Here is a 13,870-nt window from a genome sequence, read left to right on the forward strand (position 1 = left end):
TGATGAAGACGTTGTATGAAAGTCAACCAAAAGGCATGGACTAAACAAGTTGGAAGGAATTGAAAGTGAAGGCTGTGGCAACTATCAAGATTTTTTTGGCCGATGACGTGATGTATCACGTCATGGATGAGGAATCTCTGACGACAATTTGGCAAAAACTAGAAAGTCGGTATATGTCCAAGTCATTGACGAAAAAGTTGTATCTTAAGCAGAAACTATATTGGCTTAAGATGGCAAAGGGTTCGAATTTGAACCAACACATCAATGTATTCAATCATATCATCAGTTATTTGATGCGGGTTGATGTGAGATTCGAGGAAAAAGACAAGGCGTTGATGTTACTGAATTCCCTACCTGCATCTCATACGTATGAGAATCTGGTTACAACTCTAACATAGGGAAAAGAAACCCTGAATTTGGAGGAGACCACAAGCACTCTGTTAGGTTTTCATCAGAGGAAGAAAGTTAGCGATGAGATTTCACAAGGTGAAGGACTTGTGGTGGAGGGTAACCAAGAACGTGGGAGAAGTAAGTTCCAGAGCGGATCGAGTGACAATAAATCTCGGTCCCAGTCCAAGAAGAAGGACATATGTCGTTTTAAGTGCGGGAAAAAGGAGCATATAAAACCATATTATCTAGATAAGAAGAAGGGGAATGCAGAAAATCAAGAGAGTTCATCAAAATCTACGAATGTAGTGGAAGAATGAGACTCTGAGAGCGGTGACGAGGATATGCTTTCTGTTTCATCGGGTTCAAATTGTCTAATAGATTCTTGGATCCTGGATTCAGTGTGCTCTTATAACATGACACCAAATAAAGATTGGTTCAACACCTACAAGTCAGTAAATTCTGGTTCTATTCTGATGGGAAATGATGCTTCATGCAAAATTGTTGGAATAGGGAATATCGGAATTAAAATGTTTGATGGTGTTGTGAAAACGTTATGTGATGTTAGGCATATACTGGATCTACAAAAGAATTTGATTTCATTGGGCACTTTAGATTGTAACGGGTTTAGTTACAAATCTGTAAGTGTGGAAATGAAGGTGAGTAAAGGCGTCTTAATGGTGATGCAGGGACAAAAATTAGCAGAGAAAATCTATATACTGCTGGGTACCACAGTTGTAGGTGGAGCTGCAGCTGCAGAATCTGAGTCAGATAATACTGTCTTGTGGCATATGCGGTTAGGGCATAGAGTGAGCGTGGGATGATGGAGCTTCATAAGAGAAATCTTTTGAAGAGTGTCAAAACATGCAAGCTGAATTTCTACAGGTACTGTGTTCTTGGGAAACGGAGTAGAGTACAATTCAAGAGAGTCACACACAAGATGGAGGGAATTCTTGATTATATTCATTCAGATGTTTGGGGGGCCGGTAAGGGTAGCATCACAGGGTGAACATATGTACTTCGTGAATTTTATCGATGATTACTCACGAAAGGTCTAGATGTACTTCATGCGGCACAAGTTAGAGACGTTTGCCAGGTTCAATTTGTGGAGATTTGAAATAGAAAACCAGATTGGGAAGAAGATCAAATGCCTTAGGCTAGACAATGGAACTGAGTATGCTAATTCAAGGTTCATGGAGTTGTGCGAGCAGCATGACATAAGTAGACACTTCACAGTACGCAAGAAACCACAACAGAATGGTGTGGCAGAAAGGGTGAACAGAACAATAACTGAAAGAGCTCGGTGCCTCAGGTTGAATGCAGGACTTGCAAAGAACTTCTGGGCAGAGACAGTGAGTATGACATGTTTCCTAATTAACAGATCACCAAAGGCATCACTAGATGGGAGAGTTGCAGAGGAGGTGTGGACAGGTAACGCAGTAGACTACTCTAACTTGAGAGTGTTTGGATGTCCAACCTATGTGCATGTTTCTAGTGAGGAGAGATCGAAACTTGATGCAAAGTTTAGAAGCATCTTCCTAGGGTATCAGAAAGGTGGGTTCAAACTGTGGGATCCAAAGGCAAACAACAAGGTGATTAGTAGAGACGTTTTTTATGAGAAAGCCATGGTGCAGCGTACTCAAGTAGAAGAAGAGAAACAAGTACCAGAAAACTGCAGCAACAATGATCATGTGGTGCAGGTAGAGTTGGAGACTCAGGACAGAGATGACAATACGGAGAGTTCTACCTCGGGAGACCAGCAACATCGCAGTATAGCTATAGACAGGTCCAAACGCACTATCAGGCCACCCCCCCATGTATGGATTTGATGATCTGGTTTCTTATGAATTCATTACTAGTAGCAAGGATCCTACTACTTTTCAATAGGCGGTGCACAGCCAAGAGAAAAGTAGATGGATGGATGCTATAGCAAAGGAGATGGAATTTCTACATAAGAAACAGACGTGGGAGTTGGTGGAGCTTCCAAAAGAGAAGAGAGCGATAGGATGCAAATGGGTGATTTTTCTATTACTTTATGTGGATGACATGTTGATTACTGCGAAGACTATGACTGAGGTTAATCAGTTGAAAACTCTGTTGAGCAAAGAGTTTGACATAAAGGGCCAAGAAGATTCTTGGGATGGAGATTCGCAGGGACAGAGCTTCAAAGAGATTGTGATTGTCTCATGGTAACTATGTTGAGAGGGTGTTGGAGAAGTTTAGCATGGATCATGCAAAACCGATGAATACACCATTGGCAAATCATTTTAAATTGTCTACCACTCAGTGCCCAAAGACAGATGATGATATTCGTGACATGTCAAAGGTCCCATAAGCCAGTGCAGTAGGGTGCTTGATGTATGCTATGGTATGTACAAGACCGAATCTAGCACAAGTTGTCAGTATGATGAGCAAGTTTCTTTCAAATCCGAATCAACAGCATCGGGATGCAGTCAAGTAGATTTTCAGATACTTTAGGGGTACAACAGACTAAAGCATCATGTTCGGCAAGCAATAGAGTGATCCTTCAGTTGTGGGATATGTGGATGCAAACTATGCAGGGGACTTGGATGACAGGAGGTCTACAACAGGGTATGTGTTCACCCTTGTGGGAAGGCCTATTTGTTGAAGGTTCATGGTTCAGTCTCTAGTTGCACTATCTACAACTGAATAGGAGTATATGGCAGTAATCGAAGCTGCCAAGGAAGCATTGTGGCTTACAGGATTGGTCAAGGAATTGGATATTTAGCAAGGTGGAGTTCAACTGCATTGTGTCAGTCAAAGTGTCACTTATTTGGCGAAGAACCAGGTGTATCATGCGAGGACCAAGTACATAGATGTGAGGTTTCACAGGATTAGGGAATTGGTTTCTTCTGGTAAATTCTTGCTTGAGAAAGTTCACACTTCTGAGAATGCAACAAATATGTTGACAAAACCTGTTACCATGGACATGTTCAAGCATTGCTTGGCCTTGATTAACATCTCCAAATGCTAGATGGGAGGCGTCCCAACCTATTATTCAGGTGCAACTACGGGTTATGTTTTCGTTTTTCTCCTAAGGGGTGTATATTTGCCAAGGTGGAGATTGTTGTAATATGTGGCTCATATATTGAGTGGAACACATGTACAAAGAAAACATGATTTGGAAAAAACAGAGAAACTGGTTTGCAGAAGAAACCGTCAATAGTTTGCAAAGTTGCATTGACAGAGTCAGGCTCAGGAAGAAACCGTCGACGGTTTGGCAGAGATCATCAATATTTACAACGATGGTTTGGTTTTAGGAATAAACCGTCAACAGTTTCAATCTCCATAAGAAACCATCGACGGTTTATCTAAAATCGGTTTTGCTCGGTGCTATTTTTGAATTTTGAATTGGGAAGTTGAATAGGTTGGGGTTTCGGAGGGAACCTCCAGAGGGTTGATACGTGAGTATTTTGGGAACTTTCTAACTACTCTGTATGTTAAGGGTTAGCATGTATATAATGCGGTAACCCTAGTTTTAATGATAGTGAATTTCAACCGCTTGCTCCCGTGGGTATGTACATGCCAAACCACATTAATCCTTTGTGTTATTGTTTTATTGCTTTATTTATAATCTATGTGATTGTGTTCTCGTATTGTTCATCGTTGGTTGCTGCATCGCATGATCGGTTTCCCCACGCTACGCATTGATTTCCACAACAATTGGCTTTGGCACAAATAAGGAGGCAAGCTGGCTAGCTAGACCTATCACATTCCCATCCTAGTCTTCCACAGAGGTCATGTCATTGGAAGATATAATTTAATAAATAAATATATCAATGTAATGGCTTAAGGATGGTATGGATGAGACAGGACTGAAGCTGGGTTATGCTCTTCTCAGAGACACAATCGAACAACCAAGTAAATAATATATATGACAAAACATTTGGATTTCAAGGCAATGAATCTCTAAGTGATATATTCTCTAATGCCATATATATAGCATTTAGAGGATATTAATGCTCTAATTGAATGGCAAATTCCCCACAATGCTAAAATTCCCAAGCCACATGTAAACATTGAGTCTTGTTAAACAAGCGGGTACAACAATCATTTTTGGAGTAGAAATGGCAGCAAAAGCATCTGTTCAGATGTCTCCGAAAAAATGGAATACAAAAAGCACCAAAACATACACGAAATTACATGAGTTCTCTTTTAGTCAAACAAGAATAAATGGCAATATATTTCACTCAACTCTTAAATTTAATTTTCCTTTAGATTGACAATGAGTTTGAAGTATGAGAAAAGCTTGCAATGGAACAAACCATAATTTCCAGAGCTGGCTATGCATTCACTTGAATGTAGAGCTTGTTTAACAAAAATTTCTACTGAAACAGATGGAATCATCATTCTTGGAGCATTGAAGCTGGCAATTTAAAATACCATCTCATCTTTAAGATACTAGAGTTCATCATTTCCAGTTAACTTTTTCTTCTGTTCTCTTCAATCAATATGAAAAGAAGCTTGTCAAATACCTTAATGTTTCTGCACCAGTAATTAACCTCACTGCGATCAAACACCAGAGTTACAAAGATAATATATCTCCCCACCATAGGATGGTAAAGTTGTAATGTCTTACAGTTGATGAACATGGATCCAAAGCTCAGCAATAGGTTTCTCCAAGGCTGTGAGCCATCCATCACCAACAGACCTCATTCTGGTGACAGATCTAGATCTGAGACTGATTCCCCTGCAATCAAGGGTGATGAAAACATCAATAACAATTTTCAGCCCATCAACATATGAAAAATTTGTTTTACTAAATTATTTAAAAATAAGTTTGCACATGGGCTGCTTCCCCTGGACGCTAGGTCAACAACATTCAGCTCATCACCTTTAAAAAAACATGTTCCAGTAGAAAATGCATGCAGAATGCTCTTTTTGATGACCTTGAATGGAGAATAACTGGTAAACTAATGAAAAAAGAAATGAATCATACAGAAAATTTTAAATTGCATGCATGCAAAATATTTAGCTGAAAAGTACTCATGGCAGTGGATGAACTACTTGTAGCTCAAATTTTATTAGAATGTCTTTTACTGGTTTGCAAGTATGATCGTACATATACATTTCTATAAAGCCAGATTTAGAAAGAGCCATTGCCTGCAGCATGGTGCATTTCCTCGACTGCCAGAAGACAGTCGCATGTAGAGAAAGTTAAAAGGGCATGCCACTTGGCAACAGTTGATAAAAGTTCAGAATACTAATTAAATAAAGAGAAGAACAAAAAGTAACAATCAAGGATGAGCAGAGGCATTATGGGGTAAATTGACTTAACTAGGTATGAAAGTAGCATGGTGCTAAAAGTAGGGGACACCTTACTCAGAATAATATCTTAGTTTCACTCAACAATCATCATCAAATATCACCAAAGAAAGTTGATAAATAACAAAAATTTCATAAAAACACAAATAAGAAGGAAGCATGAGCCTTTCTTACCATGCATTCTCTTCACAAATCGTTCAAACTCAATGAAGTTGTGGGTCTCCATGAGGATTCGGTTGAGCCTGAGGTATGTGAAAGCAGATAGATGCCTCCCATCTGGATCATTGAAGGGCTTCGCATTTTCCAGTATCTTGTTATATCCTTCTCTATCATGGCATGGTAAAGCATTCTCACTAGCCACTGGGATGGAAACATCCCATGCTGCATTCAGCACCTGAAATAAAAATAGATCATTCGTAATTAAATTTCATCAACTTTGAATTGTCAAATACAAATCTACTTCTGGATTCCACAACTCAGAATTGACTTGAACTTTGATGGTGTAATTCAGGTTCATCACATAGATTATTAACAATATCAGGGTCTGAGAGGGGCACCATATTAAATCAAAAACTGAACTCAGACTGTTTACATTTCAATTTTAAGTGATTAAAAAGAGTCATTCATCAGGATTAACCCATACAACAGCTAAAAAAAAAGGTATTTATATGAATAAGACACCAAAATTCCATTTAGATTCATCAATCTACCTTGCCCAAATTAGAGGCCAAGGTTTTGACTGGTAAGGTGAATCTGGTCCAAAACAACCGAGATAGGATGGAATTTGGCATCAACCCACTCCATGTAATGATAAAATCACGCATATTGTAAACAATTTAGAAAACTTGATGACATTTCAACTTTTAAGTGATTCACAAGAGTCATTCATCGGGAAAAAAAAGTATTTATATGAATAAGACACCAAAATTCCATTTAGATTCATCAATCTACCTTGCCCAAATTAGAGGTCAAGGTTTTGACTGATAAGGTGAATCTGGTCCAAAACAACCAAGATAGGATGGAATTTGGCATCAACCCACTCCATGTAATGATAAAATCACACATATTGTAAACAATTTAGAAAACTAGATGCTTACCTGCCAAACTAATCCCTCAGGGTCTGCCAGGGCCTCCGGAAAGTCCTCATGCTGGTCTAATGTGCGTAACTCAACACATGTGAAATTTAAAGCAGTCATATGCTTCTTTAGCATTGCAGCAATTGCAGCATAGCCATCACGATTGCATGGGTTGTAAAACCCAGCAGTCAACTCAGCAGCATGGCTAGCCGTCTTGTACCACCAGTGTATACCTGATAGCTGCTTAACAGTGAAAATACAGAAACGACAGCTTAAAGTAATCATAAGAAAAAAATAAAATTAAGACTGAATCCTTTATTCCTCGGGGGAAAAAATATTTCTCTTCTGAAGAACAAGATCCCTGCAGAACTGGCTCACCTTTGCTGCAATGGAAGTGTCTTCGAAAGCTAAATTGGCCAGAGCAAGTACACGATCACCATGGTCCACCAAGACCTGGGAGTACCAATTGAGGAAAAATCTGCCATAATAGCTATCATAATCACCTCCATCACAAAAGAATCCTGTTTCATGCGGTGGGGAATTATAAGAACCTGCATTATCTGGTCCTCTACCCCAAAATGTGTGACCCCTGGCATGAGCTGCTTTTCTCAGACTGTTCAACAGGTACTGATCATAACACTGCAAAAGAAACAAGCTGCATCAATGCCAGCAAGAATCTTCCTGTTTAGACAAATATGAGGTCTGAGGGGATAATGGGAATAGATCTTGGTAAATGAATATAATGAAAGATGATTGGCCACACATTCAGCAACAGAATCATTATTCTAAATTTTTATAGACATATACAGCTTTTTTCACTAATTAAAATATTCAAAAAGTTACCTGGAATTCCCCAATACCAGGATATCTCCACCCATGCTTCGCAGGATAAGAGGGGTATCTTAGCTCTCCACATGGACCTAGCCCAATTTCTATCTCAGAGATGATTCCATCCTCAAAGAATTCATCAAATTCTACTCGGAAACTTCTCATATAGTCGAAGTAAACCTGCATTGATTTTACAACAAATCAAATCACTTGAAGATTGCGGCTCAACATGCTGCAGAAACAGCAGCACATAACATGTGAGGAACCCACCAAGAAAAAATCAATCTTAAAATATCAATTATACAGAAACTTAATGAAACGAGATGAAATGTAAGTAAAGGACATAAGTCCTCTAAAATTGATAAAGTATTGCTAGCTGGATAGGGAGCTTGTCTAGCCAAACAAACAGCCCTGTTACAGCTTCTACTACCATTATTATTATTATTAATAAAAGACGCATCTTTAGCTATACAGGGCCACGAGCAGCACAGAGGGCAGCCAATAGAGTAATTCTTAAAACATAAAGAAATGCATGCAGAAGGCAAATGCTAGTAAAAAGAAAAAGAATCGTTTTAGCATTTCTAGAATAACCTAATAAGCACATAAGAACATGATACCTCAACAGCTGTTCGACCTCTTAAAACCCGTTCCTTATCAATTCCCCACGTAAGGCATTCAAAATTTCGTCTTCCTTCTCTATCTGTGAAAAATATGTCAGGATTTCTTTGACCAATTTCCATCACCCATTCAGGAAGTGGAATATGTACATCATCCCCAACATTGCCTCCACATTCATGAAATGACATAACAACCTACGACAATATGGATTCAAAATAAAATTCTATCAAATTTAGCATTGATTTTCGAAAAGATTAGAACAAGCAAACAGTAGAATCATATGGCAAGTTAATATCATGCTCCTGATGGTTTCCTTAACAAAGAATATAAGAACATTTCATCCACCATTAGATTTAAAAGTACACTCGACTCAAGGACAACTAATAGCTTATCTAGACACATTGAACCCCTGAATATTCACAGCTATACTAGGAGATCAGGCAACTAAGAAGCAGATACTTCAGGCCCCATGAATGTCAGAATCTGATGTGAGTTGAACATTGGTAGTCTCTGACATGTGGAAGAAATTTTTTAAAATATATATATATTTTTTACACAACATCTTGGACATGATGGACACTTTGCAAACACAAGGAACATGTTAGGACACCTGTTTCAGCAAAACAGTGTAATGGGGATCCCTCAGTCCTTTGCATTTGATCATTTTGCCTTGTTCCAAAGTCTGGACTTCTAATGGAAGAAAAGCTAGTTTGAGCTGGTCATGTGTAACCTCTGCAACTCTCTCTCTCTCTCTCTCTCTTTCTCTCTCTCTCTGTGCCTGTGTGTGCATACGCTCCCAAGAACCCCAATATCTACAGGAACCTCCATCATCTTGCAGCATCAGTTGATCGAACTATGAATCTATAATGATAAATTATGAATGAACATAGATAAAAATTTGTTCAAAGAATGGATAAGAAATTAATGCCAATAATTTTTATATAACTAGTACAGACCATGCAAGAATATATTTCTTAATAAATTAATTAACATGTCCCTATGATGTCATATCTTCTTTTTTTTTATATTAAATTGCTATATTTGTGTCGTGTCTTGTCTACATGCTTCTTAGTTGGACCACTTGTAATCATCACTATGAATAGTTTGTTCATTATGTATTTAGAAATTATATAATGCAAATTCAATTCTAGACTTAATCAAATCCTTTCAAAATGCATAAAGGTTGTGTTTGGAAGCATGGATTTCATAACTTGGGTTTGGACAAACTCAGTACAGTTTTATACAGCATTTTTGTAATGTATTTTTCAAATCCACACAAATCCAAATCAAGGGTCTAAGCTCAAAGTTCCCAAAGGGATTTTAGAAGAAGATGCAGGTAAGATATGCACTTCATCAGGATTCTGGAATGGATAAAAAATTAATCTACTTCCATTTGGTATTTTTGCATGAATTATTCAACTCGTTTATCTCAATCAAGAATTACTTTTCAACAACTGAATGAAATCCTATAGTTATGTATATCTAGTAATTCTTGAACTTTTATCTTTGCGTATCAAATGTCATTGAATTAGGCCAGTAGAAAGAATGCCCAACAACAATCACATCTCTCAAGACAAATTTCACAACTAGATCAATACAGTGGCTGTGGTTAAAAAAGGGGAAAATTAGTTTGGTAAAAAGGCTATATGCAGTTACATACAACAAAACATAGATAAAATAACTGCTAGAACAACCATAGCAACAAAGATTTTTTAGAACTGCTTATCAAGTAAAATTTTAAAACCAAATAAGCCAGTAGAAAACAAGCAAGCCCACCCAAAATTTACAATGCTCAGAGAGATCTTTGAGGAATGAAAGTAGAATGCAGTGTCAGTTCGTGTCTAAAAGACAAAAGATTTACATAACACTCACCTGCAACTTAAGATTCAGGTCTCGTACAATCTGAAAAAGCTTTTTGTACCCACTCCAATTATATACCTGCGGGGAATGTGCCTCCACTACTCCCCACCAACAGTCAACCATAATACCATCAACATTAACTAACTTCAAGATCCTCAGCTGATTTAGCAGCCCTTCTGGATCAACAAGCTCACACTTCATATTGATGACACCCAGCTGCCACTCGCCCCCAACTTAAGACATAAGAATGTACTAACATTTGTCATGACCAACAGTTAGATGAGCACATCAAGGCGGTGCCAAAAAGAAAAGAACTTAACCAAGCAACACACCCCCATATTGGTGTACATTAGAAAAAGGAAGTTCTCAACAAGAAGTCGCACCTATACTGAGTGACCAGGCGGAAAAATAAATGTAGCAAATACAGATAAACGGGTAATAAGCAGAAGTGAGAAAAGACTCACAGGTAGCATCACATACACAGGAACGTATGGGGTGCCAGCAAAATCACGCTCCTTCAATTTTTGGGGCATATCTACAGCCTGAAAAATATCAGAAGCGATATAAAATTCCAACTGGCAAGCTATAAAAACAAGGATGCTATTTTATAGGAAGTATCGTTGCATATCCATGGAGTTAATCTTGAAAAGCTATAAAAATAATGATGCAATTTTATAGGAAGTGAAATGCGTGGAATTAATCTTGAAAGTGTCACTACATATTCATGGGGTTATCGCAACAAAACTTAATCAAAGTAAATACTAGTGCAGGGCTCGTTTCATGAATGTGTTATCGCTCCACTCCTACTTTAATATTGCGCTGTGCAAAACACCAGCTCCAATCTCCTCATCCAGATAAAATTGTTTTAGGAAAAAAAAAAACAATCAAAGATAGAAATAATAAATTCTCCCCCATCTACTCATCAATCTCAATCATAAGTTCCTCACCCACTCCGCCATTCTTTGATCTGATCATCCTTAAGAAGTATAGGATTTCAATCTTACCTCCCTGTCATCGACAGCATCCATAGAATCAGTAGTTTCCCCTTTGTAGCGAACCATGGCAGAGGAGCGAGTGTGCGCACTTGAACGCAAAGAAACGAACTTGAAGCGACACGAATTGTGCTCCGCTGAGCTTGGCAAGCGAGAAACGGAGGAAAAGACTCCCCTGAGGAAAGGTGGCGGAAGTGGCGCCATGGGTGAGGACGACGTCGAAGCGACGGTCGGCGCAGACGAAGCCCTGAGAGGCCTCCAGCCATGGGGAACAAGCTGATTTGAGAAAATCACCATTTTCGAGTGCTATCGAACTACCCGGAAGTGACAATCGAGAGCTAAACGAACATTTTTTTACGATGGACGGAGAGAGACCCGTGATAATTGGTTGCACCTGTCCGCATCCCAGTTTTAAATGCACCCTGAGTTTTTATAAATTTTTTTTAATTATGGTGATAATGAAAATTTTATAATGTTAATCGTGTAATTATAGATTTGATACCAATTTTCTAAAAACATCTTCTTGATTTCTTCAAGATTACTTTGATTTTCCTTCCTCAACTATCATATAATTCTTTATAATAGTGCTGAAGATTTCGAAATGAAATAATTATCTAGAATTATTTCATCTGAAAATATCATAAATGACTGATATTTTCTGAGGAATCTACTTCCCAAAAGGAAATCATCTGGTAATTCTGAAATCAAGCAAAGAATATGCTCTTCATAATCTTTGTCGTTCATCCTAATTTTCATATTCTTGGCAACTTCTCCTATCTGGAATAATGAACTGTTGCCAAGTATAACCCGAAGATTTCTTGATTCCCAAGTCACTTCTGGAAATATAATCTTCGTACAAGACCATGTACATCCAATATCGATAAGGGTTGTACATTCTACCTTACTAATAGAAATGTTTACTAAGGTTGCCCATTCTTCGATTTTGGCACTCAAAATGAATATTCCCATATATGCTATATGAGATTGGTCTTCATCTTCGTCTGCATAGATGGGGATTCTTATGGTTCTCTGACCAACTACCCTTCTATTACTTGAATTTCTCCTTAATTTAGACGGTCCAGATCCTTCTAATCTAATTTCTGAATTAATATCTTCCTCTCTAGATACACTCGCTCTGCTAGGAGTATAGTCACTCAAAGGTTCAATTATGATTAATCTATTTGCCTCTTGTTGTACTAACTCTGGCAAAAGATTTTTCAATCTTTCTTCTGTTCTTAGGGTTACCCAAATTTGTGGCCAACTTAGTTCTCTTGGATTTACGACCTTTGGTTGTAATCCTCTGACTGAGTCGGTTTGATTCGTCTCGAGGAGTTGAGTGAATCTACTAACTCCCCTTCTGAGGGATGGTTTCCCTATGTTATAGAACTTTAAATATAGTCTAGCAATAAGTCTGATGCACCTCCTATCTGGGCTACATTTTAACATATTCTACCAGTCTCGTGTATTGACTCTAATCTGTAAAGTTTTCTCCACACTTTTGTCTTGAAGATCAACGTGTAAATCTGGTATGACTTATCCAGGCTGCTCCTAAATGTAAGTTAGCCCTTGCTCCTCCTAGTAAGGACCTACCAAAATTACCAATACTTCCATCCATAACTACAATAAGGATAGGAAGATCTTGCCCTTTCCTTACCAATGGATCTATCCCTACTTGGATAATTCCATAGTGGACATATTTTGCTCTTTTATCCATTGCTCTCTAGACTTCTTGTGTGGTGAGTAATGGAACTATAAATGTTCCTGCATCCGTACTGGATACTTCTGATGTTACCTCTTTCTTGATTACCTTTTCAGTCTCTTTGTAAGGTATCCATGAGGTCTGGTATGCTTCTGCCCAACTGGCTCGAGGCACCCTCCATTCCTGACAATCCCTACTTTCTGAAGGAATTTCAGTTTCTACTGTTTGCACTAGATCTCCTTCTTCTCCTACTAGAGAAACTAGTTCTAGTGCTTTATCTACTAGATCTCTAATACTATATGGGATTCCCCCTTTAGTGTCTTCTCTTGAAAATGTTAAATTTATTCCCAATAATTATTGTAAAATACTCTTTTAATTACCTATAATTATTTCAAAATATCCTTATAATTATATCAAATTTACCCTATAACTACTTGTCACAACATCCGAAGAAAGGTCCAAAATGATGAGGAATAACATATATTGAAATTTGAATGGAACCACCACTAACCTATTATTTACCTTGGTGCGATTAGAATACCTATTTACTACTCATTGATTGGTTTCTAGACTATTCATAGGATAAGGAGCCAGTAATCTCAGTTTGTTTTACCAAAATTGGGATTGGAAGTTTGATTATGCGAGGGGAAGGTACTAGCACCTCCTACACACCCGTTCTATAAATGGTACCTAATTAATTATGAATTATCCTCTAAATTGAATTTGATGTTCTTTAATTAACTCCTTTAAAATAAACAAGCAAACAAATAAATAAAAAATAAACAAAATAAATAAAAGTAAACACATAAAATAAATTAAAAGGAAAATAAAAAAACATCACAGTGTGATTTGGAATATCTAATAAGCCCTCCAAATGAAGGAATCTTGTAAGATAAATCCTCCCTCAGAGTTAATACAGGTGATGTAGAGACCCAAACCTGTATAAGCTGGATTCGTCGACGAAGGGTCACGTTCATCGACGAAGTCCTTCAAAGCCTCATCGACAAGCAAATACCGAGCGGGTCAAAGAAATATCCAGAACTTGAACTCAGCGACGAAGGGATGGCCTCATCAACGAGCTATGTGGCGAATTCGTCGACGAAGACGCCGCCTCGTTGACAAAT

General features: G+C 38.0%; 1 protein-coding gene across 3 annotated transcripts in view; it reads right to left on the reverse strand.

The window, feature by feature from the left end:
* Positions 1 to 4,561: 4,561 nt before the first annotated feature.
* The window catches only part of LOC131166372 (beta-amylase 2, chloroplastic-like), a 41,730-nt gene continuing 32,421 nt past the window's right edge, over positions 4,562 to 13,870 (reverse strand). Inside the window, exons 1-10 of one of the 3 annotated variants that reach the window (XR_009139809.1) lie at positions 11,060 to 11,449; positions 10,520 to 10,597; positions 10,068 to 10,271; positions 8,195 to 8,389; positions 7,593 to 7,757; positions 7,128 to 7,388; positions 6,771 to 6,989; positions 5,848 to 6,067; positions 4,988 to 5,098; positions 4,562 to 4,914 (exon numbers count right to left, since the gene is read on the reverse strand). Coding sequence is in view for 2 of the 3 variants with exons in the window: in XM_058124858.1 (XP_057980841.1) it covers positions 5,061 to 5,098; positions 5,848 to 6,067; positions 6,771 to 6,989; positions 7,128 to 7,388; positions 7,593 to 7,757; positions 8,195 to 8,389; positions 10,068 to 10,271; positions 10,520 to 10,597; positions 11,060 to 11,344 (1,665 nt within the window). In the remaining variant the exon portion in view is untranslated. Of the gene's footprint in view, positions 5,099 to 5,847; positions 6,068 to 6,770; positions 6,990 to 7,127; positions 7,389 to 7,592; positions 7,758 to 8,194; positions 8,390 to 10,067; positions 10,272 to 10,519; positions 10,598 to 11,059; positions 11,457 to 13,870 lie in introns of those variants that run through there. The other 2 variants (XM_058124858.1, XM_058124859.1) reach the window with 2 other exon arrangements.

This window comes from Malania oleifera, chromosome 10, assembly GCF_029873635.1.
Source record: "Malania oleifera isolate guangnan ecotype guangnan chromosome 10, ASM2987363v1, whole genome shotgun sequence".
Lineage (NCBI taxonomy): Eukaryota > Viridiplantae > Streptophyta > Magnoliopsida > Santalales > Ximeniaceae > Malania > Malania oleifera.